Source organism: Bipolaris maydis (assembly GCF_028858645.1).
Source record: "Bipolaris maydis strain C4 unplaced genomic scaffold PSV08scaffold_11, whole genome shotgun sequence".
Lineage (NCBI taxonomy): Eukaryota > Fungi > Ascomycota > Dothideomycetes > Pleosporales > Pleosporaceae > Bipolaris > Bipolaris maydis.
Window position 1 is genome coordinate 76,444 of NW_027093867.1, and position 21,846 is coordinate 98,289.

Here is a 21,846-nt window from a genome sequence, read left to right on the forward strand (position 1 = left end):
CGTCGCCCGCGCTGCCTCCCCAAGCCGACTCTTCCTCACCCTCAGCCGACAATTCTCACCGGGCCCTCTCCTCCACCGACACTGCGCGCTCCACCAAGCCGCCCGTTGCTTCATCCTCCCTCCCCTGGCGCCCCGTCGACAAGCCCGCAGCCTTACGCTCTCTCTCTCTCTCTCTCTCTCTCTGCCCTTCTTTCCCTTGCTCACAACCCGCCGATTCTCCGAATCACAAACGCTCCTTTGAATCCCACCTCTGCTCACGCATCGCACCTTCCGCCGTAATCAGCCCCTTGCTTCTTGCCAACCGTCGCTCTCGTTCCTTTTGGCCAGCACAAGCTCCCGACTCCAACGCGCGCTTCAGCCCCGCTCGACCCATTCAAGACGCGCAAGCCTCCCCGTTAGCCAGGAACAAAGCAACTCCACCCTGTCGCAACTTCATCGCCACTCTGCCCACTCCGCGCCCATCGTCATTGTTCTCCAACCCACCCTGCAACCCCGTGCTCTGATCGACGACTGCCACGCTTTGCTCTACACTCGGCTTGCCGGTTGACATCCACCTGTCGACCAAACTCCTCTTGTTTGACGCTGGTCCGTACCGTGCATCCGACCCTGCGTGACGACTGCCTTCTGGAACCTGTCACTGTCAAACATGACGGCATAGATTTCGCGACAGCCTCCAGATTCATTGCGACGACGCCATCACTACACCTGCTGGTGCTTTTGCGTTAATTCTAGCTGCACTGACAGTCTAGTGAGTGACGCTGCCCTTGTCGCATCCCCCCTTCAGCACACACAATGCTGACAGACAAACAGGTCCATTCTTTACCCACATTGACAATCGTCAAGTCCACTCGTTTTTACCATAACCCTGACAGTCCGTTTTCCCAATCACTCCAATTGCACGCGTCGTCATCTGACAATCCCTCAGGCTCCAAAGGCTTTCGCCTTTGACCATCCGCTAGACACCTAATCATCCATAGCACGGGGATATAATTCGTAAATATGCCGCGATCTTCAACCATCTGGGCCGCCGCCCTCCTCATGGCCAGCATGTCTGGTTCCGGCCCATTGCTCACCACTGCCGAGGCTATGCCTGCACCAGGTCCTGGACAAGCACAGGATCGCCCTCGATACTACATTCCACGCCACGTTAAGCGAGAAGACATCGACGCGACCACACCACCACCACCGTCCTCGGAACAGAGCACCTCTGACCGGCTCTCGTCGCGTCAGCTTGACTTTTCCTCTTTTATCGAGAATCTATTCCGTGGCCCATCTGACAAGTCAGCACTGTCGACTTCGTCGGATCCGGTGATTATCGCAAACGATATTGATGTTACTCCCAACGTCCCGCTGCCTACAGTGAACTCTACTGCACCTTTGTCTCCAACTGGTGCCCCTGAGTCTACGACCGCCAGCCTGGCTTCCTCGGTACAGGTGCCCACCTCGACACCCAGCCTTTCTCCATCGCCGTCACCTGAGCCGCAGCCCAGTCCATCACCATCACCAGAGGCTCAACCCAGTCCATCCCCTGAGCCCAAGTCTACTCCGTCGCCGTCGCCGTCGCCGTCGCCATCACCTGCGCCATCACCTGAACCCACTCCAGAGCCTGAGCCTGAGCCTAGCCCATCTCCAGAGCCTGAGCCCCAACCTGCTCCCTCGCCATCGCCGTCACCTGAGCCTCAGCCAAGTCCGTCGCCGTCACCAGAGCCTCAGCCTCAGCCTCAGCCTCAGCCTTCGCCGGAGCCTGAGCCTGAGCCTACTCCTTCGCAGCCATCCCCGGCTGGCTCAACAGGCGGTCTTCCCTCGGTGATTGTTCAGCCTACTTCATCTCCCCAGCCTGAACCTCAGCCCAGCCCATCCCCAGAGCCTGAACCCCAGCCAACTCCTTCGCCTGAGCCAAAGCCGGAGCCTCAACCCACTCCTTCGCCTTCGCCGCAGCCCAGTCCTTCACCGTCACCAGAGCCTCAGCCTCAGCCTCAACCTTCGCCGGAGCCTGAGCCTCAACCTACTCCTTCGCAGCCATCCCCGGCTGGCTCAACAGGCGGTCTTCCCTCGGTGATTGTTCAGCCTACTTCATCTCCCCAGCCTGAACCTCAGCCCAGCCCATCCCCAGAGCCTGAACCCCAGCCAACTCCTTCACCTGAGCCAAAGCCGGAGCCTCAACCCACTCCTGAGCCATCACCAGAGCCAGAACCCCAGCCTACGCCCATCCTCCCAATCCTTGGTTCTACCGGTCTGCTTCCTGACATCATTGTGCTGCCTACGCCTTCCAGTTCGAGCCCTTCATCTACTCCGGATGAGCAACTGTCGGACGTTGTGAAGCCAACTTCCGATGCCCCCATCGTAAGCCCCACTGCTACAACTGGAGAACGCATTGGTTCTACTGGAGGCATCCCCGAGACAGTAGTGACCCCCACTCCATCTCCTGCCCCTTCTGCGCAGCCGTCCTCGGTTCAGTCGTCAAGCTTCCTTGGACCTTTCATTGTTCCAGGATCGACTCAACCCGCTTCTGAGAATGTTCCCGAGCCTTCACCTTCACCTAGCTCCAACATTGGTTCCACTGGCGGACTTTCTGACATCATTGTGCTTCCTACCAGCACACCGTTGATTGTCCTTCCCTCGCCTAGCTCTGGTGCTGGCTCAACTGGCGGGCTTCCCGACATTATTGTGCTTCCTACAAGCAGCCCTGATAGTGCTCTCCCCACACCTAGCTCTGGCGTTGGCTCTACTGGAGGAATCCCCGACATTGTTGTGCTTCCTACCAGCACACCATTGATTGTCCTTCCCTCGCCTAGCTCTGGTGCTGGCTCAACTGGCGAGCTTCCCGACATTATTGTGCTTCCTACAAGCAGCCCTGGCAGCGCTCTCCCCACCGGCTCTACTGGAGGAATCCCTGACATCATTGTTCTACCGACAAGCAGTCCTGCTAGTGCTCTCCCCACACCTAGCTCTGGTGCTGGCTCTACTGGAGGAATCCCCGACATTGTTGTGCTTCCTACAAGCAGCCCCGCTAGCGTTCTTCCCACCCCTAGCCCAGAAGTTGGCTCTACTAGCGGGCTTCCCGACATTGTTGTTCTCCCTACAAGCAGCCCTGACAGCGCTCTCCCCACCGGCTCTACTGGAGGAATTCCCGACATCGTTGTTCTGCCTACTAGCACTCCATTGGTTGTCCTTCCTACGCCCAGCCCAGACACTGGCTCAACCGGAGGAATCCCTGACATTATCGTTCTTCCCACCAGCGCTTCTAGCGTGGAATCACCTCTGCCATCTTCGGGTATCTTCATTGGAATCACTACTGCTCTCGGCACTCAAGGGTCTGCTTCCCCAACCCCATCTCAGCCCCTGGGCTCGGGACCCATTCCTACCTCAGAGGCCGCTGCCACTAGCTCTGTGCAACCAGACCAGTTTGTAAGCTCGTCCATTCTACCTGATGTGTCAGGTATCCTGCCTTCTGGTACTGGCCTTGCTTCCACTGCACCCACTCCGGTGCCTACTTCCGAGCCCAGCCTGCGCCCGACAATCATTTCTTCGCTGGCTTCGTCTGTTGGTACTGGCATTCCCACTAGTGAGCCTACTGTCGTTCCCACTGTCTCGGCTTCAAGCTTCGCGTCGGAGATCCTGCCATCTTCTGGAGTGTTTCCCTCCTCAGGTACTGTGCCAACTGGATCTGTGCCAGTCCCAGCTTCCACACCTGTCTCGTCTGGTGTACCTACTTCCGAGGTTCTCTCCTCGACTGGCCTTACGCCCACTGCCTCTGCTCCAGCTAGCGTCACATCTCCGGCCTCGGGTATTACTCCATCCGGCACAGGAGCTGTTGGCACATCTGCGTCCCCCACTATTACACCTCCTGTGAGCAGCCAGTCTTTGAGTGTGCCAGCATCTGAAGAGGTATCGTCGGGACTGCCGACAGGCTCAGCAAGCAGTGCTGCGCCCACACTGATCCCGCAAACCTCTACTAATGCCACCGAGAGCGATCTCCCTACGCCAACTGCTGGCACAGGCTCCGTATCTTCAGCTCCAGTGGTCTCGACACCAGTACCTGCATCGGAGACTCCGGTGCCTACTCCTTCGCCTACCAGCACTCCTTCCGCCTCACTCATCATTCCCGTCAGCCCATCTTCCGTCAGCAGCTTAGCGCCAATTGCGTCCCTTACAGCAACTGCAACTGATAGCGCAACTACCTTGGTTGTAGGTACTAGCATCATCGTTGAGGCTTCCTCCATGCCCACTCCATCTGCTAGCCCTACTGCCAGCACCATCCCGTCAAGCTTGCCAAGAATGATTGCACCCCCCGGAGGTGTCCCACCAGCCATGCAACAAAACACCTTCATGGGCCAAGTTTGCTTCAAGTGGCCGCTCAACTATCCCTTTGTTTCTGCCAATGATGGTGGTCAGCAAATCTTCCACTACCTCCCCATTGCCATTGCCGACGCTTTGAACATCTCTGTTTCTGATGTCAAGAACTACGGTTTGAAGCCCCTCAACACAATGGAGTACTCTGGATTCATCACCACCGTGGCCATGTTCACCATTCCCGAGGATCTCGAGTCTAAGCTGGCACTTCAACTTCGCAACCCTGCCTCTGCCTTGTGGAACAATGCGGACTCTACTGTCAACGATTTGACCAGCTTGATCAACACCGCATGCCCACTTGCCGCTGGTAACCTTCCCGCCGACGGTCCAGCTGGGGGTTCTTCTGGCGAAGGTGATGCTTCATCTCCTAACGGTGGATCTAGTGGCGGCGGCGCAATGGGAGGAGACATTGGTGCCAGCCGCAAGGTCAACTCAACCAGTGCCATTGTTGCTAGCAGTGCCATTGTTGGAGCCATTGCCTACGGAGCGGCCATGTTCTTCGTTGCCCGCCGATACAGGAACAAGCGCATGGCCCACCAGCGGTCCAGCTCTATCCCTAGCACGGGTCGCAACACCTTTGGCTCTATTCCTGGCGGTGCGGCTGCCTGGATGCACGGTGCCCGCAACGGTCGCATGACACCTGGCAGCCGAGGCAGCAGCGCCAGTCAAGGACGCAGCATCAGGACGCAGCAAATCTCAGCGCCCGTCATGGCTGAAAACTCTCTCGGCTGGAACTAAGGCGTTTTTTTGCCGCTTTTCTCACGTCACGCCTTAGCGGAGTGATTGTACCATATACCAGACGTTACTCACTTTGCAAGCCACCGCCAACGTCTGACGCCCTTTGATGTATTTACATTACGGCTGTTCACTTTATCAAGATGTCCACATTCATCTATCGCACCGACCTCATTCAGACCAGCATTTGCATTGCATCTAGCTGCTCGAATTTCCTCTTATCTTGTCGTCACTACCGTTCGGACACTCTCGTTAACACTATCATAAAGCTAAAGATTATACTCCTACATTTTTTTTCTCTATTTTTTCCCTTTCGTTGTATTTCTCTTCTAAGATACCAGTCTGTGCTTTCGGAAAAGCTAGACCGTTTTTTTTTCCTCTGTTCGATTTGTGGATGGATGCGGTGGTAACTGTATACCGGTGTCGAGACTTGGTATAGAGTCCACTGGATCCATCATGCATCGCGCATGTATGGATAATGAGGGGCACTTGTGGGGAGGTTACAGTTCCAAGTAAATAGTCTTTGGTGAGAATCGAGAAAAGTCTACAAACTGCAGAGGCGTACCAGATGGTGATGAACAAGTGCATGAGACAGCGGGGTAATCAGATGGTGTACGATTAGTTGATATAATACCAAAGCCTGTAATTCATTTTAGACGGCTATGCCTTGCTTTGTCTGCATGTCGAGATGACCTTAATCATGCTGTGTAACGTGCAAAGGCGGTCGTGTCGCGCATTTCGTCTGCTTTCTATGGTCTGCAGAAACTGCCACGTTGGGAAATAGTGACCTGAACCCTGTCGCGGTCTTGGCGCAGCTCCGCCGACATCGAACACATTGCGGACTCGCAGTAAGTTACGACGCAACCCGCTGACGCCTATTCCTCACTCTTTTACCCGTCTCCCCACCAAGCAACCTCCAGCACTAGCGCCTCGAGCTCCCTCTGCCCTCGGCCTGCGCTTGTACGGACTGGCTATAAAAGCCACGTTCCCATAACCCACCCCTCCACAACGAACACAGCTGAGCTACAAAGATGCGGTTAGACGTAAAGGTACGTCGCATAACGCAATTGGAATACTTCTGTGGTGGAATTTCATTGTTGACTTGGATATTGTTATAGAGGCAGCTTTTTGCGCGCTCAGAGCGTGTCAAGGGTAAGCGGACTTGAAATGCGCATGAGCTCCTGTGGATTGAACTGACACGCTGCAGGCATCGGTAGGAAGTGCACTCTCTGAACAAACGACCATTACTAAATACCGCCAAAGACTTTCACCCAACGGAGCCATGGATCCTCACCACCCTGTACAGCGGTATGCATAGCCCCAGGCCTACAATCATGGATCAGGGCTGACGGAAACAGGTCATGTTCATATCTGGTCGTACATCACACAGTCGATTGTCAAGACGTTCGAGCTCACCGACGTGCCTGTCCGCGCCGGTCGCTTCATCGCTAGAAAGAATTGGATAGTGGCAGGTAGGGCACAATCGTCCCGTGGATACAAGAAGAGGAATTGACAAGTACCAATTCAGGTTCTGATGACTTTCAATTGCGCGTTTACAACTACAACACCTCGGAAAAGGTCACGTCTTTCGAGGCACACCCCGATTACATTCGCGCCATCGCCGTTCATCCAACACAGCCTTTCGTCCTGACCGCCAGTGTGCGTAGTAGTACCCTAAGGAAACACAAATCAGGCTAATGTAGCCACAGGATGATATGACAATAAAGCTCTGGGACTGGGACAAGTCATGGAAGTGTATGTGCAACACTTCTCTATGAGAAGAGAGTAGGTGCTAACACGTGCTAGGCGTACAAGAGTTTGCTGGCCACCAGCACTATGTCATGGGCATTGCCATCAATCCCAAGGACCCCAACACATTCGCTTCTGCTTGTCTCGACAGGACAGTCAAGATATGGTCCCTCGGTAGCTCAACACCCAATTTCACCCTCGAGGCGCACGAGACTAAGGGAGTCAACTTCATTGATTACTACCCTCAGTCAGACAAGCCATATCTACTCACTACCTCGGACGATCGAACGGTCAAGGTCTGGGATTACACCACAAAGGCACTCATTGCAACCCTTGAGGGCCACACTTCCAACGTTAGTTTCGCGGTCTACCACCCGGAGCTCCCCGTTATTGTTTCAGGATCAGAAGACGGCACGATCAAGATCTGGCATTCCTCAACCTATCGGTTAGAACAATCATTGAACTACGGTCTTGAGCGTGCGTGGTGTGTGTCATACCAAAAGGGCAAGAATGGCATTGCACTTGGTTTCGACGATGGTGCCGTCGTCATTACCATGGGTCGTGAGGAGCCGGCAGTCAGCATGGATGGTAGCGGAAAGCTGCTTTGGGCCAAGAATAATGATATTCTCACCTCCGTCATCAAGGGTAGTGACCAGCTCAAAGACGGCGAACGGCTCACTCTTCCTAGCAAGGATCTTGGATCGACCGAGCTTTACCCACAGGCTCTGCTCCACTCGCCGAATGGCCGTTTCGTGGCAGTCTGCGGTGATGGCGAGTACATTATTTACACTGCGCTTGCTCTCCGTAACCAGGCGTTTGGTTCCGCTATGGACTTTTGCTGGGCGTCGAAAGAGCACGACAAAGACTATGCAATCAGGGAATCGTCTACCAGCGTCAAGATCTTCCGCAACTTCAAGGAGCGAAGTGTTCTGAACGTTGGCTTCTCTGCCGATGGTCTGAGTGGTGGTGTTCTCCTTGGTGTAAAGGGTCAGGGTGGCATTGGCCTGTTTGACTGGGATTCTGGAGCTCTGGTCCGAAGGATCGAAGTTGAGCCAAATAACGTTTTCTGGTCTGAGAGTGGTGAGCTTGTGACTTTGGCGACCGAAGACACCTTCTATGTCTTGCGCTACTCAAGAGAGAATTACCTCGAGGCAGTGCAGAACGGCGAGGTGGACGAGGATGGTGCCGAGTCTGCTTTCGAGGTTGTTTGCGACATCAACGAGAGGTAAGTCGACTGTCACGCGGCACTAGATGATCGCAAGAACTAACAGAATCAAAGCGTACGCACTGGTACATGGGTAGGAGACTGTTTCATCTACACAAACAGTACGAACCGCCTCAATTACCTTGTGGGCGACCAAACATATACCATCTCACATTTTGACTCACCACACTATGTCCTCGGATACCTGCCTCGTGACTCGAGGATCTACGTCGCGGACAAGGATGTCAATGTCGTCTCTTTTGCCCTGTCCCTGGCGGTCGTTGAGTACCAGACGCTCATTCTCCGTGGTGATCTCGAGGCTGCCGAGGAGACTCTGCCGTCGGTGCCAAAAGACCAGAACAACAAGATTGCGCGTTTCTTGGAAGGTCAGGGATACAAGGAAATGGCACTTAAGGTTGCCACCGACCCTGAACACCGCTTTGACCTCGCCTTGTCCCTGGGCGATCTGCAGCAAGCCGTTTCGATTGCTCGGGAACAAGACACTGAGCACAAGTGGAAGACGGTAGGAGACGCAGCGCTTAGCAACTGGGATGTGCAGCTGGCACAAGAATGCTTTGTCAAGGCCAAAGATCTCGGTTCGCTCCTACTTCTGTACAGCGCCACTAGCGACACAACTGGCCTAAGAGAACTGGCCGCTCTTGCGGAGACCGCGACGGCAAACAACGTGGCGTTTTCTGCGTTGTGGCAGATTGGCGATGTGCAGGCCTGTATTGATCTTCTTATCAAGACAAGCCGCTTTGCCGAGGCTGTGCTCTTTTCACAAACGTACAAGCCCAGCGCAACTGCTGAGCTGGTGAAGCAGTGGAAGGCGTCATTGGAAAAGGAGCAAAAGACCAAGGTGGCAAGGCTTCTTGGTACGCCGCCTCACGGTGATGGCGAGGGTGATGCTGAGATGTTCCCGGAATGGGATGAGTATCTGAGATTAGAGAAGGAAGGGGGTACTGTTGAAGACCTTCTTGTACAAGAAGAGGAAGGAGAGGCCGAGGATGCGGACGAGGAGATTGCGGCTGGCGCAGAAGAGGACGACAACGAAGAGGACGACGACGAGGATGATGAAGAGGATGAGGATGAGAAGTAGACAGTCATGGTGAATGATGAATGATGTCGTCTGACTGCTTTGGCGCGTTACTACTTTGAGAATATAATCTAGAGTAGTCTTTGTGAAAGAGAGAGAGAGTGTGTGTGTGTACGTCGTATGATTAAAACCTCGACAAAGTGGATATGAAAGTTTAGTTTAGTTTGTCAGTTTCTTCAAAATCAAAAGGATGAAAACAAAAAAAAAACGCCATTCCATTCTAATTTTTCTAGTGATACATGTTGCCATTGACATATATACATATAAATATATGCATGCGTGCGTAAATTGTGTGTGTGTGTGTGTGTGTGTGTGTGTGTGTGTGTGTGTGTGTGTGTGTGTTTAGGTGTGTTTGTTACTTGAGACTGGGGTATCCCCATAAAACTCCCCCGTCCATCATCTTTTCATGAACATGATTTGAGTGAGTAATAATATCGTTTTCGAGATTCCATAGGGATGAAGCCGGTCTCGTTTCCATGAATAACAATGGATAGGGGAAAAAAAGAAAAGAAAGAGAAAGAGAAAGAGAAAGAGAAAGAGAAAGAGAAAGAGAAAGAGAAAGAGAAAGAGAAAAATATAACAATGCTAATTGCTAAATGCAGATATTCCAGTTTCTTTCTCTCACCTCGAAACCACAGGGTCTTTCTCACGCCTATTCTCCGCGGACGGCGTCGTCCTGGGCCGATACTTGTCATCGCGGAACACGGCCTCGCTACCACGCTCGCTGTCTTCCTCTGTAGTGGTGACTTCAGTGGTAGCATCGTCCTCTTCCTCTTCCTCCTCCGACTCCTCCTCGGTAGTGTGGACCCTACTCCTGACACTAGCATTCATTTCCTCGCGCGTCTGATCGAGGGTGTCGAGATCACGGAGGCCCTTTCCACGGCCGAAAAAGTCTTCGGTACGGAGACCGCGGACGTCTGCGGCCTTGACAGCCTTGCTGCTGCGCAGGGTGCCATCAGCCTTTTTGCGGCGGATGTACTCGCGGACGGGGCCCATGGCGGCGTCTCGGCAGGCTTCTTTGATGTCGGAGCCGGACATGCCGGCGGAGACGCGGACGAGGTAGTCGAGGTCGAAGTTTGCCGTGTCGATTTTGGTGCCGCGGAGGATGAGGGAGAAGATGTTGTGGCGTTGAGCAGCGGAGGGGAGAGCGACGGGGAATTTCTTGGGCATGCGGCGGAGAATGGCTTCGTCAATGTCTTGGATACGGTTTGTGGCGCCGAGAATGCAGATGCGTTGGGGGTCCGAAGTGCCTGAGGAGGTGGACGAGGCGAGACCGTCCCAGTGTGTCATGAATCTGAGATTGTGAGTTTAATCCACTTGCTTTCTAAGTGGGAGAGAGAAACGTACTCGGCTTTAACCATACCGCTGGCTTCGTGTTCGCCGCTCCTTCGCTGTCCAAGCACCGCATCAATCTCGTCGATAAACACAATGCTAGGTTGTAGCTTTCGCGCAAGACTAAAGACGGCATTCACAAGCTTGTTGCTGTCGCCATACCACTTCTCCGTCAGGGTTGAAATGTGCAGATTAATGAAGCAAGCGCCGGATTCGTGTGCGAGGGCTTTGGCCAGCATCGTCTTTCCGCAACCGGGAGGGCCATAGAGCAGGACACCGGAGGGTGCGCTGAGGAGCGAGGAACTGTGGGCGTATAGGTGGGGCATGGTGAGGGGATAGATGACAGATTCCTTCAGTTCTTCAATGATGGAGTCGAGACCTCCGATGTCTGTCTATTGTCAGTCCTCTTGCCATTTTCAAGACACTGCTGTTGAAAGTATGCACATGCATGCGCCAGTCGTCTCGGAGCTGTAGCCCAGAGCTGAGCACCCTTCCAATGGACTTGTCACGACTTACCCTCAAAGCTGACAGGAATCTCCTCGGGCGCAACGACTTCCATGGCAATTGTTTGTTCGTACGTGTTGAGATTGAGGTCTTGTATCCGTGGCCGTCGATGCCGCGAGTCCGTCTCATCATCATCTTCACTGTCATACTCGCTATAACTTTTCCGCCGTTTACTTGTGAGAATGGCATCGAGTTTGCGAGTCGCGGCCGTAGCCTTTGCGCGGGCTTCTTCTTTTTGTTGGGCTTCGGGATCGAGGCGCGTGAGTAGGTTGCGGATGACGAAGTAGGCTATTAATGGCTGTCTTGGACATCAGCTCAATTCTGAATATCGAAAAAAAGTCAGTCAAGTAAACGGGGGTAGCCACGTACTGCTGCAGCTGCCATGAGGATATCCGGGAGATAGCCCGTGAGGCTACTCTTCTTGTTGGAACTCATCCTGTCTGGCGCTCAATGTCGCCCGATGTAACCCAAGCGGTACAAGTCGCGCAGAATGAGACTGTATAAAAGAGTGAATAGCGAGTGTAGATAGGGTATATGGGTGGTTTGGATAACCCAAAAGTTAGTTGCTATCCAGGGACCGACTTACGGGCCGCCACCAAGCTGCAGCCTCGGCCTTGGCTGCATTCCCACCTCCGCCGTCACACGAGCCTCCGACTCCGCATTGCTGAGCGATCGCATTGACCCCTCACCACCACACACACAATGGCTGCAGTATACAGACCGGCCGAAGCAATCGCTTTATTACGACCTACTTTCCTCCTCCCACGCATCCAGCCCGCATCAAGTCGCCAGGCGCAACTCGGGCGCAAAGCCTTCTTCTCCTCGACCCCAAATGCACAAGCAACCCACACATCGACGAGCAATCCGTCGCCGCAGCCCCAAAGAAAATCTATCTCGTTGACAGGCGACACGGGCCAAGTGCGCTGGTCTGACCTCTCGCCAGGCGAGAAAATAGTTCGAACAACCCAGCAAAGCGTCAACCTGGTCGTCGTTCTCGTTGGCATCTTAGCAACAGTAAGACTTTCGCCCTTTGCATCCCCCCCCCCCCTCCCTAGACTTGCTCACATGGCTAACGCGCAATGACAGGGCGGCGTAGGCTACTTCCTCTTCTCCGACGTCCTGAGCCCCACCTCTAAAACCGCCTACTTCAACCGCGCAACGAGCCTCATCCGCGCCGACGCCCGCTGCCAAAAACTGCTGGGTCCAGGCGACGAAATCGCGGCGTATGGCGAGCCGTCGTGGTCACGGTGGGCGCGCAATCGCCATATTAGTAGTACACAAGAGACAGACAAGTGGGGCACGGAGCACTTGCGGTTCAAGTTTTATGTGGAGGGGCCGAGGGGACAGGGCGTGGTGCATGTGCATTTGATCAAGAGGCCGAGCCAGGATGAGTTTGAGTATGAGACTTTGGCTGTGGATGTGAAGGGACATCAGAGGATCGATCTGATGGCGGATAAGAAGAGGGATAGGGTTGCGCCTAAGATATTTGGGGCGAGGTGGTGGTGAAATGGTGTCAGTCAGACAAGCGAGGATTTCTTGCACGGCACGTCATGTTGCTTTTGAAAAAAAAAGATTGGGTACGATTGGGTTTGCTGAATTTCCAGGTAACGACGCTTTTCGGGCCTACATCTCTCTCTCTCCATTAGGGATTACTGAGCCTTTGGTATATCAGCTCGTTCGGTTATTAACCACTCTGTCCATGTTTCATGGCCAGAATCCATACCCCCATAAACACAAACACACACATCTCTAGTACATGTAAACCTTTAGATAACCCTCATATAGTGCATGAAATGAGACTAGGGGCATGTAGGAGTGCTGCAGATCCTGCGCACATTTTGAGGCGCAAATGTCAGAGGACCGCCAATGCAGACGCGCTCGTCGCCCTCGGTGTGGCAGTTGAGTGGGTCAACCCTAACGGGAGTACCAGAGAGCCAGGTGTTTCTGTCATATTCATTAGCTGGGTTCAGACAAGAGATGACGTAATGACCATCTCCAACAAATGGAAGTACTAAAGCTTACCCGTTGCAAGACCAAGTGTGGGTAATCTGGTAGTAAGCCTGCTCCTGGGGTCCACGGAGATCGAAGAGGAGACGACGGTTGGGCACCTGACACTCGTTGCTGTTGGGTATAGAGGCATCAGAGGCGCTGCACTGGGCGCCGCTCTGGACCGAGTCGTTGATGGTGGCACCAGGGGCAAAGGCCGACTGGAAGGTGAAGTGGACGCTGCCCGAGGTGGGTGAGGTAACGAGCGTGTATTCGGAAACAGTGTAAGATGTGGGCGTACAAGCCTGGTCAGCCCGCATGTTGAGGGCGGCAGGTGAAGCCATGGCGACAGAAGCAAAAAAGGCAAGGAGCATGTTGTTGGACTTCATAATGTCTCGTCTTTGGGAAGATGGTTCCAATGAGCTTTGGTGTGGTAGGGAGTCTACTATCAGAATTGCTGAGTGGATTGAGCGAAAGAAAAACCAGAAAGTGCGAGGGCAGCAGTATACAAATAGTCAGGAGCATCCTGGATGTGACATTCTTTTGTGGCTATTACCCTGGTATCCAGAGTAACGTCAACAGACGATTCTGACTACGCCAACGGCGTGCCCAGCCTTGGAGCAATAGGGAATACGATCTTGCATACGAGCAGTCATTGGGCAGCCCAATAATAAGCTGATATGTTGGCGGTGGTTGGTACGACCCTCAGGGTTTCACCTGGCGAGTGATCTATTGTCAAAGGCCAGAGGTCACTGTGAGATGACATGTCAGCTGTCCCTGTAGGAGGACGAGGAGCTTTGCAGCTCGGGTTGGAATCAAGAAACCTGCGTCATCAAAGACAAAAATGTATACTGAGACCGTGTCTGAGACTAGGGCACCCCATCCTTCTGACAGGCCATTCGCGAGATGATCGCGGTTAGTCGCGAGACGATGGCTGTTGGGGCCCAATCGGATAGCTAGGCGTGTTACTTGGGGGCGATCCAAGGCTCAGCCTTCGAGTACAACTTCCGATGCAAGCCACAGCTGGTGGTATTTTTGGTGCAAGGCTCGAGACTAGTGGTGCCTCTATGAATGCGTGAATGCGGGGATGCGGAAGAGTGAACAGACTACGCAAGCGGCTAGGGGCGAGGAAGCATTGTTGGGAGTTGGTGTATGTGACGTTACATATATCCAACATGGCCTCGAGGATAGGGCAAGATGGGTTGGATCTACTAGTCTGAAGATGGGCCGAGAAGGGGAAAAGGCAGGCTGCAGTCTGGCCATGTTGTCGGTGCTAAGGGGTGGTGCGTCATTGGCCGAGAAGCGAAGGAAAGACCAGCATGGCATTCCCGCGGGGAGCATCGTCATCTCATGCGAGCAGGTTACTTGCACCTCGACACAATGGACGTCACGCCCACCTTCAACCAGGTGCTTGCAAAGCACAATGCGCCGCCAATTAAGCCTTTTGAGTTTCGAGTCGAGGCACTCGACGACTTTGTCAAAGAGGCATACCGCATTGTAGGCCACGTTGCGCATCGCAGCAAGATGAGTGATGGTAGCTAACTGCAACAGCGAACACACATAACCAAGCTGCATACCGACCTGAAATCGATACGGCAGAGCTATCTCTCTACTGCGAATCCACCCCGCCGGAAACAGCTGGCACGAAGCAGCACTTCGTCTACTGGTGACAAGGACTCAAAGTACCTTAGCGATGCGCAGCGCAACGAGATTGATTTGCAAGCGAAGCAGTCAATACGCCAACTCAACGATGCCATCAAGACACTGGGGGTTGCAGAGCAAGCGCGACAGGCAGCCCAAAGCCAAGTTGCGCTGAAGAAGCGGGCGAAACAGGGACTGGGCGCGCTGGGACGATGGGCAGCAGGCGGGGCAATCACAGCAAAGAGCCCAGAGGAAGAGATTGAAGAGGCCAAGGCAAACACGATCAAGGCGCATCGAGAGAGCATCATATGGTCGCTGCAGAAGCAGCTCGAGGAGTGCGGGCAGTTCCAGAGCAACATGATGGAGATTCGGCTCACGCGAGAGGTGGAGAAGAGCAAGAGCGTACTGCACAAGACGAGGATTACAGCTCCGGTTATGGCCGACTACGACCCGGCCAAGGGTGGGCAGGGTGCTGAGGCAGATTACCGGGGGACGGCATCGTATAGCGCGGACGAAGGGAGCACGGTGATTGAGAATCAGCTGGATCCCGAACAGCTTCAGCTGTTTGCGCAAGAGAACCAGGACATGCTCAAGCAGTATGAGGACCAGCTTGACAAGATCCGGTATGTGGCGGTGGTGTATGCGCGTGACTATGCATCTGCTAACGCCCCGGCAGCGCAACGGAAAAATCACTCACCGAGATCTCTGAGCTGCAGTCGACGCTGGCGAGCAATCTCAGCATGCAGGCAGCGCACATTGACCAGCTGGTCGAGGACTCGCTCAACACGCAGGAAAACGTGGGGAGCGGCAACAAGGAGCTGAAGCGGGCGACGGAGCGGGGCAGCACGGCGCAAAAAGTGTTCTGGGCGACGAGTGTGTTTTGCGCGACGCTGGTGCTGTGGGACTTGTTTGTGTAAGAAGCGCAGTACTCGTGAGGCAGTGGTTGTATCAAGCAGTAGGCAGACAGATAGCCAAGATGCGAAGATAGTTGATGCCAGGCTCGGCGCATTAGCATCGGGCGCATGCTGAGTGGACCAGATTGCTACAAGAAGCAAGCAATGCCAGCCCTGTGGGGTCCCCCCCACAGCGGTTCATTCCTAGACTGCCCGCAAACCTGGACGGGAGCTTGTCACGACGTAATCGGAGGCAGAGGCAGCGCATGTGAGAAGGCTTGGGCGGGTACTCGGCGGCCATGGTGCTCGACATGTGCCTCGGCTTGCTCACACGACCCTGCATCAGATGGACCGAGCAAGAAAACAGCTGTGTCGCGGTACACATATATAGCGGCCTGCTGGGTGCAGTCGGGCCCTGCATTGCCTGGCGTTCTTCGTTCACGCTTCTGCTGCATCTGCTCCACTCTCCGCCCTCCGCATCTCCTCACCGGCCGGTCACTCCCCCCCCTCACCCCAAGTAGAATCTGCGGGGGCTAGCGTGGGCAGACGCGGCGTCCAGTTTTCCTTTACTCGGGCGGTGAAACTTAACCGGTGCGAGACGTGGTGCTCTTGGTTGGCACTCGACGCCACAGCCATGCCAGCCTCATCTACTTCATCCCCGTCCTCCTCCTCACCCTCTTCCTCCAACACCACTACCGCCCCCCAAACCCGTCTCTCCCAAATCTCCTCGCACATTGTCCCCATGGCTGCCACCGCCTTCGACGCCAATGTCGTCCCCCAGGCGCCCGAAGACCCCTTGTTTGGTCTGATGGCCGCCTTCCGCCGTGATGAGCACCCCAACAAGGTCGACCTGGGCATTGGCGCTTACAGAGATGACAATGCAAAGCCTTGGATCTTGCCCGTTGTCAAGATGGTGAGTCCACGTCGAGTGTGGGGTGATTCACGCCCCCGCTTCCTACTATTAACCTTCTTTTTCTACTATTGCTCACACTCTCCCTCCAGGCCGAAGAGCGCCTCCGTGCCGACCCCAACCTTAACCACGAATACCTGCCCATTGCCGGCTTACCCGAGTTCACAACTGCATCACAGAAGCTGGTTCTTGGTGGTGACAGCCCCGCCATCAAGGACAAGCGGGTAAGCTTCTCACGCCACTTTCCCATGGCCTGAGCTCACTCCACATAGGTCGCCAGCCTCCAGACCATTTCCGGTACCGGAGCCGTCCACTTGGGCGCCCTCTTCCTCGCAAAATTCTACAAGCCCCAGACCGAGCGCATCGTCTACTTCTCCGACCCCACCTGGGCCAACCACTTCCAGATCTTCTCCAATGTCGGCATCCAATACAAGACATACCCTTACTTTTCAAAGGACACAAAGGGCCTCGACTTTGATGGCATGATTTCTGCCATCCAGGGCGCGCCCGAGGGTAGCATCATCGTCCTGCACGCATGTGCCCACAACCCCACGGGTGTAGACCCTACTCAAGACCAATGGAAGAAGATTGCCGACGTCATCAGGTCCAAGAAGCACTTTCCCTTCTTTGACACGGCCTACCAGGGCTTCGCATCTGGCGACCTTGCTACCGATGGCTGGGCCATCCGCTACTTTGTCGAGCAGGGCTTTGAGATGTGCGTTGCTCAATCGTACGCAAAGAACTTTGGTCTGTACGGCGAGCGTGCTGGCTGCTTCCACTTCATCACCTCACCCTCATCCGACGCCGAGTCGACCATCACCCGCATCGCCTCGCAGCTTGCCATCCTCCAGCGCTCTGAGATTTCAAATCCTCCTGCATACGGTGCCCGCATCGCCTCGACAGTCCTCAACGATCCTACCCTTTTTGCCGAGTGGGAAGAGAACCTCCGCACAATGTCTGGCCGCATAAAGGAGATGCGTAAGCAGCTCCGCAGCAAGCTCGAGCAAATGGGCACACCCGGCACATGGAACCATATTACCGACCAGATTGGCATGTTCAGCTTCACCGGTTTGACCGAGAAGCAAGTGCTCAAGATCCGAGAGGACTCGCACGTTTACATGACCAAGAACGGCCGTATCTCCATGGCTGGTCTCAACTCACACAACATTGACTACTTTGCAAAGGCTGTAGACAAGGTCGTGCGTGAGACGCAGTAGATGTAGAGGGCTTGTACAACATGACGTGGTAGACAAAGTCGTGATTGCAATACATGCATGACATGACTAATGACACTTGATGTGGGGACTTAAAGACGCTTGCATCATTCCGATAGTATAAGATGGCGGATATAGACCAATTGCCATTTTTAGCAAAAGTTTTGATCTTCTTCCATAATTGTACCAGACAAGAGTCCCTTTTCACTTTGTGGTGTTTGCTGTTTGATGTTAAAGTGTAGAAGTCATATCTAATGAGAAAAAGCAGAAGGAGATGGCTGACATTTACAGTCGCTCAATTTGTTTCGATTCACAAGGGAAAAAAACGCTAAGACAAGATAAGAATGGAAATTCCTCCTCACCAATCGAGGTAGACTACCGAAATCCTAAAACAAAAAAGGGTATATAGAAAAAAAACGAAAGCGAGTGACTCCACAACAATACGTACGCTCCAACCCGGATATCGAAAAGAAAGAGATAAAAAAAAGAGAAAGGGTGGATATCAACTACACACACACCCCCTCTTCCTCTCCCTTCCCTCCACCCAACTTGCCCATCCTCGCAACCCCCAAACTCCAACTCTTCTTCTCCTTCTTCTTATTCTCATCCCTCGCGTCCCGTGCCTCTCTCGCCTCCTTCCCACTCCTACACCCGGCTTTAGGCTTAATTTTAGTATCGCAATCGCCCGTACTCCTAAACCTCTTATGCGCACCCCTCGCATGTTTGTCTTTGTGCGCCGGATCCGGCGCGGCATCCGGGGTACTAGCCGGGAGGGAGAATTTAGAGACTGGGGGTTGGATGGGGCGTTGGGTTTGTAGGGGCGGGGCGGAGGGGGATCGGGTGTGTGTGTGGGTGAAGGGGAGGGGGAGGAAAGGGAGGGGTTTTTGCGATTGAGAGGAGGGAGAGTGGACGGGGGAGGGGGGAGGGAGCGGTGGAGTGGAGTTGTAGGGAGGTAAAGGGCAGGTGGGTGGGAGGAGGGAGGATGGTGGCGTGGCGGTGTCTGGGACGGGAACAAGGGTGGAGCCTTGGAGGGGGAGGGTGAGTATGGTGCTTGTGCTGCTTGTGCCGCTGGTGTTTGTGCTGGAGGGTGGGGAGAGGAAGGAGGAGGAGGAGGTGGTGGTGTCGTGGGCGGAAAAGTTTCCTACGCTGCGGGCGCGGCGGCGGCGGTGGTTGCGTTGCGGAGGCGGAGGCTTGGATCTTGAGAGGTCGAAGGGCGAGCACGAACGTTCTTTTTGTTTCGGCTTTGGCTTTTGCGGCTTGAGGAGTGGGGTCATTGGGCGCAGGGCTGGATGGAGGTCTGCGGTTATGGTTTCTGGGGGGGACCATGTTCTGTTTCGGAATGCGGGGTGGTCGGACAATGAGGGGGGTTTTTGGTTGGCTTGGATGGAGATGACGGCTTGTTTGAACGAGAAGTCGGTTGTCTTTCGTCGAGGACTCTTTTCTGGGATCGTGGGCTGGTTGAGCGCTATCTCAGGTATGGGAGTTGATAGAGAACGTATGTGTGGGTTGCTATCTGGTTTATGGAGGGTAGCTGGTGGTAGTAAAAGTATTGGGATATCGGCTGATTCTGATCCTGAATTTCTCTGCATCGGTGGCTGTGAATCGATGCTCTCTCTTGCGCTTAGCCATTCAGGCGTTGTCGGGTCTGATCTTACGCCTTCGTCCAGACTCGGCCTTTCTGAACCCACTATAGCTGGAATTCTCTGAAGCGCTTCACACAATGCTTTTGGATCAAACTGCTTGCTGCTTAAATCCATCGCCGCTCTAATCTGCCGCTCGGAAATCATCTCGGACATTTCCCTCGAATGTGAAGCTTTGGATGATAGCGTGGATGTGTCCGAAAGTTCAGGTGCAAGGTCGCTATATGCAGGTCCAGGCTCAACACCGTCATCCATGTGCTCTTCTGGTTTGGGCTTCGTAAAGCAGTCCCGCCATGAGTTGCATGCAAGAGACTTGGTGCTCGGCCAGAGCACTGCTGCCTGCATAAGATCGCAGAGCTGCGGCTCCAAAGGTTGGACATCCCACTCTGCAACTTTCTTTGCTACCCATGGGTTCTGTGTGCATTGCAGCTTGGAGAAGTATGCGCTGCATGCTTGGACGTTGGACATTGGGTGGCCATAGTCATGCAGATCCTCCAGCACCGTTAGGAACTCCTTGTTGAAATCATAGAGGCTCTCGTACTGATCCACGTGCAAGTTCAAAAAATGACAGAACGCGTGGTGGTAGCCTTCAAACTCAAAGACACTAAACCGATTGTCTAGTGCTTGCAACATTTGCTGCGCAGTGTACTGTGTGGGGGGAAGCGGAGGGCCAACACCGAATACATCCTGCATCACTTCTTCTGCTAGTGACTGGAATATGTCAAGTTTGACCTCGCGGTCTCGTCGCACCCATTCTCGTCGTTCTTCCAGTAAGCTTGGTTGTATATCGTTAGGTTCGGCTATGGCAGGTGTTGCCTTTGGCATCGGCATCGGTCGCCTGCCATTGCAGTATTTCCACCGATTTTTCGTTTCCAAAGCAAACCTGACACTGCGTCGCCAGCGCGAGTATTCAGGTCCGGTAGCATCTAGTGTGAGAATCCGAACGCCTAGGAGGCTTGGTGAAGTAAGTAGTTGCATTGGAAATAGGAAGCGTAGTAGTAGTACACAATCCGAAGCAACGCGCGACAGAACCAAAGCAAATAATAAGCAGTGGGAAAACGGGCCTTTAGAAGAGACATGCCAACAGCCGTTGCCACAGCATTGATCGTCACTAACTGACATGCCGCCATCGCAGGTACCACACCCGTAGCGGCCCCATTCCATCGTCCCTAGACCGGACTCTACGGAAGGAGAGCCAAGCAGTCCGAGCATTCAGCCCCGCATCCACACCTCAAGCCTACATTCTCAACCCTGGGGCCCCTTGCCTGTAAGCCTCGCAAAATGACGGTGTAGCCTTGCGTCACTTGCCATCTGCCCTAGATGTCGCACGCGGATTGGCGTTGACGACTGCCAGCACTGTTTCAACACTTGCGTGAGCACCAACCCTGGTACTTACGTACATGCGTACATATGGTCTGAGCGGGATGATGGTCGGCTCAACACGAAGCTGACTGCGCACAACCCATCATCGGATTCCGAGGGCATCGGGAAAGCACAGTTGTTTCTTTGGTTATCCCAAGCTTTCGAATTCCGACATGCGACCGTAAGCGTGTGCACTGTCGTACAGTTCACCGGTACTATCTACAGTACATGTGCGCTGTTCAGCCTTTAGGATGTGCACAATTCATTCTGGTTGACTTTTGTTTTTTTTCCTAGCAAATAATTGCAAGTCGGGACAAGCTAGGAGCGAAGGCCATGAAGCATAAATACCGAGCCGTGTGGCTCATACTAGACCTTTCTAACCGAGTGTGGTACTACGACTAAGAACTAGTAGTAAGTAAGCACGAAGGATGCGACTCGAAGCGAGCTGCAGTCACGTGATTCATGCAGTGATCATTGCATCTGGGTTCATCAAGTCACCAGAGTCTACAGTTGATTTTAGAGTATTTGATAGCTAAGCCTTAAGTCGAATGTTCTTGATTCTTGATGACACTGTGGTCCTTATCGAGCATCTATTCTACAGCACCACATTTCTTGTCCACGAAAATCAATGTCTTGGTTCCCTTGACTTAGAGAGCTTTGTGCGGTTCTCACTCGAATGAAGAGACTGACACTCTAGGGTCGGGGTATATACCGGCTACCAGCTACTAGCATCCAGGGCACACCATCGAAAACCGTTCATCGTAACTTGGCCAACTTTGTAGCTGCAAGTATCAACGTTTCGGATTACTGGGTTCGCCAGGTATGTAATACTCATACGATGCGCATCCATTCCTGGATGACATCTGTCTTCATGTTTGAATTTGCCGGCATTCAAACACTGTGTTTGTTAGTCACTAAGATAGATATTCTTAGTGTTCTGGCAATACATACACAGAGCATATGACCGTCAAATTTCTCGCAGTAGCCCGCTGAATCGCCTGCTCGTCCTTGTGTTCCTGGGCCACAGCATAGATGGACAGGCTCTACTATGCTATGTTGGAAATTTACCGTAAAAAGAGCATGAATAGTAACAGCTATGATGACATACGTTATGCTAGCACTTGTGCGGATGCGAAAAGCAAAACCACGGCGATAAGAAGAGACTTTATATCTTTGATTTCAAGAATATCTACAGTAGAAGTGATGACAAAGCAGTGAGAAGGGTGT

The 21,846-nt window shown here is 53.6% G+C and overlaps 8 protein-coding genes across 8 annotated transcripts; 5 read left to right on the plus strand and 3 right to left on the minus strand.

Annotated features, from left to right (window-relative positions):
• Nucleotides 1-1,047: 1,047 nt before the first annotated feature.
• Nucleotides 1,048-5,091, plus strand: PSV08DRAFT_249512 (basic proline-rich protein; the record flags this gene model as incomplete). Its single annotated transcript, XM_014218633.2, has 1 exon — nt 1,048-5,091. One exon carries the CDS (start codon nt 1,048-1,050, stop codon nt 5,089-5,091), a length of 4,044 nt encoding a protein of 1,347 aa, XP_014074108.2.
• A 1,028-nt stretch (nt 5,092-6,119) lies between these two features.
• PSV08DRAFT_411197 (coatomer WD associated region-domain-containing protein) lies at nt 6,120-9,352 on the plus strand (the record flags this gene model as incomplete). Its single annotated transcript, XM_066093882.1, has 8 exons — nt 6,120-6,137; nt 6,207-6,240; nt 6,352-6,396; nt 6,447-6,560; nt 6,617-6,747; nt 6,798-6,843; nt 6,895-8,062; nt 8,117-9,352. The coding sequence occupies 8 exons, from the start codon at nt 6,120-6,122 to the stop codon at nt 9,138-9,140; spliced, it is 2,580 nt and encodes an 859-aa protein (XP_065948643.1). The 3' UTR covers nt 9,141-9,352.
• Nucleotides 9,353-9,714: 362 nt separating this feature from the next.
• On the minus strand, nt 9,715-11,408 carry PSV08DRAFT_227387 (P-loop containing nucleoside triphosphate hydrolase protein; the record flags this gene model as incomplete). The annotated part of the gene is made up of 4 exons (XM_014218630.1): nt 9,715-10,431; nt 10,485-10,857; nt 10,986-11,271; nt 11,343-11,408. The coding sequence occupies 4 exons, from the start codon at nt 11,406-11,408 to the stop codon at nt 9,759-9,761; spliced, it is 1,398 nt and encodes a 465-aa protein (XP_014074105.1). The 3' UTR covers nt 9,715-9,758.
• A 225-nt stretch (nt 11,409-11,633) lies between these two features.
• PSV08DRAFT_316691 (TIM21-domain-containing protein) lies at nt 11,634-12,727 on the plus strand. Its single transcript, XM_014218629.2, has 2 exons — nt 11,634-11,987; nt 12,060-12,727. The coding sequence occupies exons 1-2, from the start codon at nt 11,676-11,678 to the stop codon at nt 12,477-12,479; spliced, it is 732 nt and encodes a 243-aa protein (XP_014074104.1). The 5' UTR covers nt 11,634-11,675; the 3' UTR covers nt 12,480-12,727.
• PSV08DRAFT_316697 (uncharacterized protein) lies at nt 12,540-13,433 on the minus strand. Its single transcript, XM_014218628.2, has 2 exons — nt 12,996-13,433; nt 12,540-12,917 (listed from the first exon to the last, which is right to left on the minus strand). The coding sequence occupies exons 1-2, from the start codon at nt 13,346-13,348 to the stop codon at nt 12,773-12,775; spliced, it is 498 nt and encodes a 165-aa protein (XP_014074103.1). The 5' UTR covers nt 13,349-13,433; the 3' UTR covers nt 12,540-12,772.
• Nucleotides 13,434-14,339: 906 nt separating this feature from the next.
• Nucleotides 14,340-15,656, plus strand: PSV08DRAFT_206661 (snare-complex protein syntaxin-18 N-terminus-domain-containing protein; the record flags this gene model as incomplete). Its single annotated transcript, XM_014218627.1, has 3 exons — nt 14,340-14,456; nt 14,511-15,223; nt 15,277-15,656. 3 exons carry the CDS (start codon nt 14,340-14,342, stop codon nt 15,515-15,517), a joined length of 1,071 nt encoding a protein of 356 aa, XP_014074102.1. The 3' UTR covers nt 15,518-15,656.
• A 363-nt stretch (nt 15,657-16,019) lies between these two features.
• PSV08DRAFT_227397 (pyridoxal phosphate-dependent transferase) lies at nt 16,020-17,928 on the plus strand. Its single transcript, XM_014218626.2, has 3 exons — nt 16,020-16,406; nt 16,496-16,627; nt 16,676-17,928. The coding sequence occupies exons 1-3, from the start codon at nt 16,128-16,130 to the stop codon at nt 17,618-17,620; spliced, it is 1,356 nt and encodes a 451-aa protein (XP_014074101.1). The 5' UTR covers nt 16,020-16,127; the 3' UTR covers nt 17,621-17,928.
• PSV08DRAFT_378200 (uncharacterized protein) lies at nt 17,873-20,742 on the minus strand (the record flags this gene model as incomplete). The annotated part of the gene is made up of 2 exons (XM_066093343.1): nt 17,873-20,212; nt 20,654-20,742. The coding sequence occupies 2 exons, from the start codon at nt 20,740-20,742 to the stop codon at nt 18,124-18,126; spliced, it is 2,178 nt and encodes a 725-aa protein (XP_065948644.1). The 3' UTR covers nt 17,873-18,123.
• Nucleotides 20,743-21,846: the final 1,104 nt, after the last annotated feature.

Coding starts and splice junctions, on each gene's coding strand:
- PSV08DRAFT_316691 (XM_014218629.2), top strand. CDS start 11,676: ATGGCTGCAGTATACAGACCGGCCGAAGCAATCGCTTTATTACGACCT. Junction 11,988..12,059: donor TCGTTGGCATCTTAGCAACA/GTAAGACTTTCG, acceptor GCGCAATGACAG/GGCGGCGTAGGCTACTTCCT.
- PSV08DRAFT_316697 (XM_014218628.2), bottom strand. CDS start 13,348: ATGAAGTCCAACAACATGCTCCTTGCCTTTTTTGCTTCTGTCGCCATG. Junction 12,918..12,995: donor CACACTTGGTCTTGCAACGG/GTAAGCTTTAGT, acceptor TGAATATGACAG/AAACACCTGGCTCTCTGGTA.
- PSV08DRAFT_227397 (XM_014218626.2), top strand. CDS start 16,128: ATGCCAGCCTCATCTACTTCATCCCCGTCCTCCTCCTCACCCTCTTCC. Junction 16,407..16,495: donor TCTTGCCCGTTGTCAAGATG/GTGAGTCCACGT, acceptor CTCTCCCTCCAG/GCCGAAGAGCGCCTCCGTGC. Junction 16,628..16,675: donor CCGCCATCAAGGACAAGCGG/GTAAGCTTCTCA, acceptor CACTCCACATAG/GTCGCCAGCCTCCAGACCAT.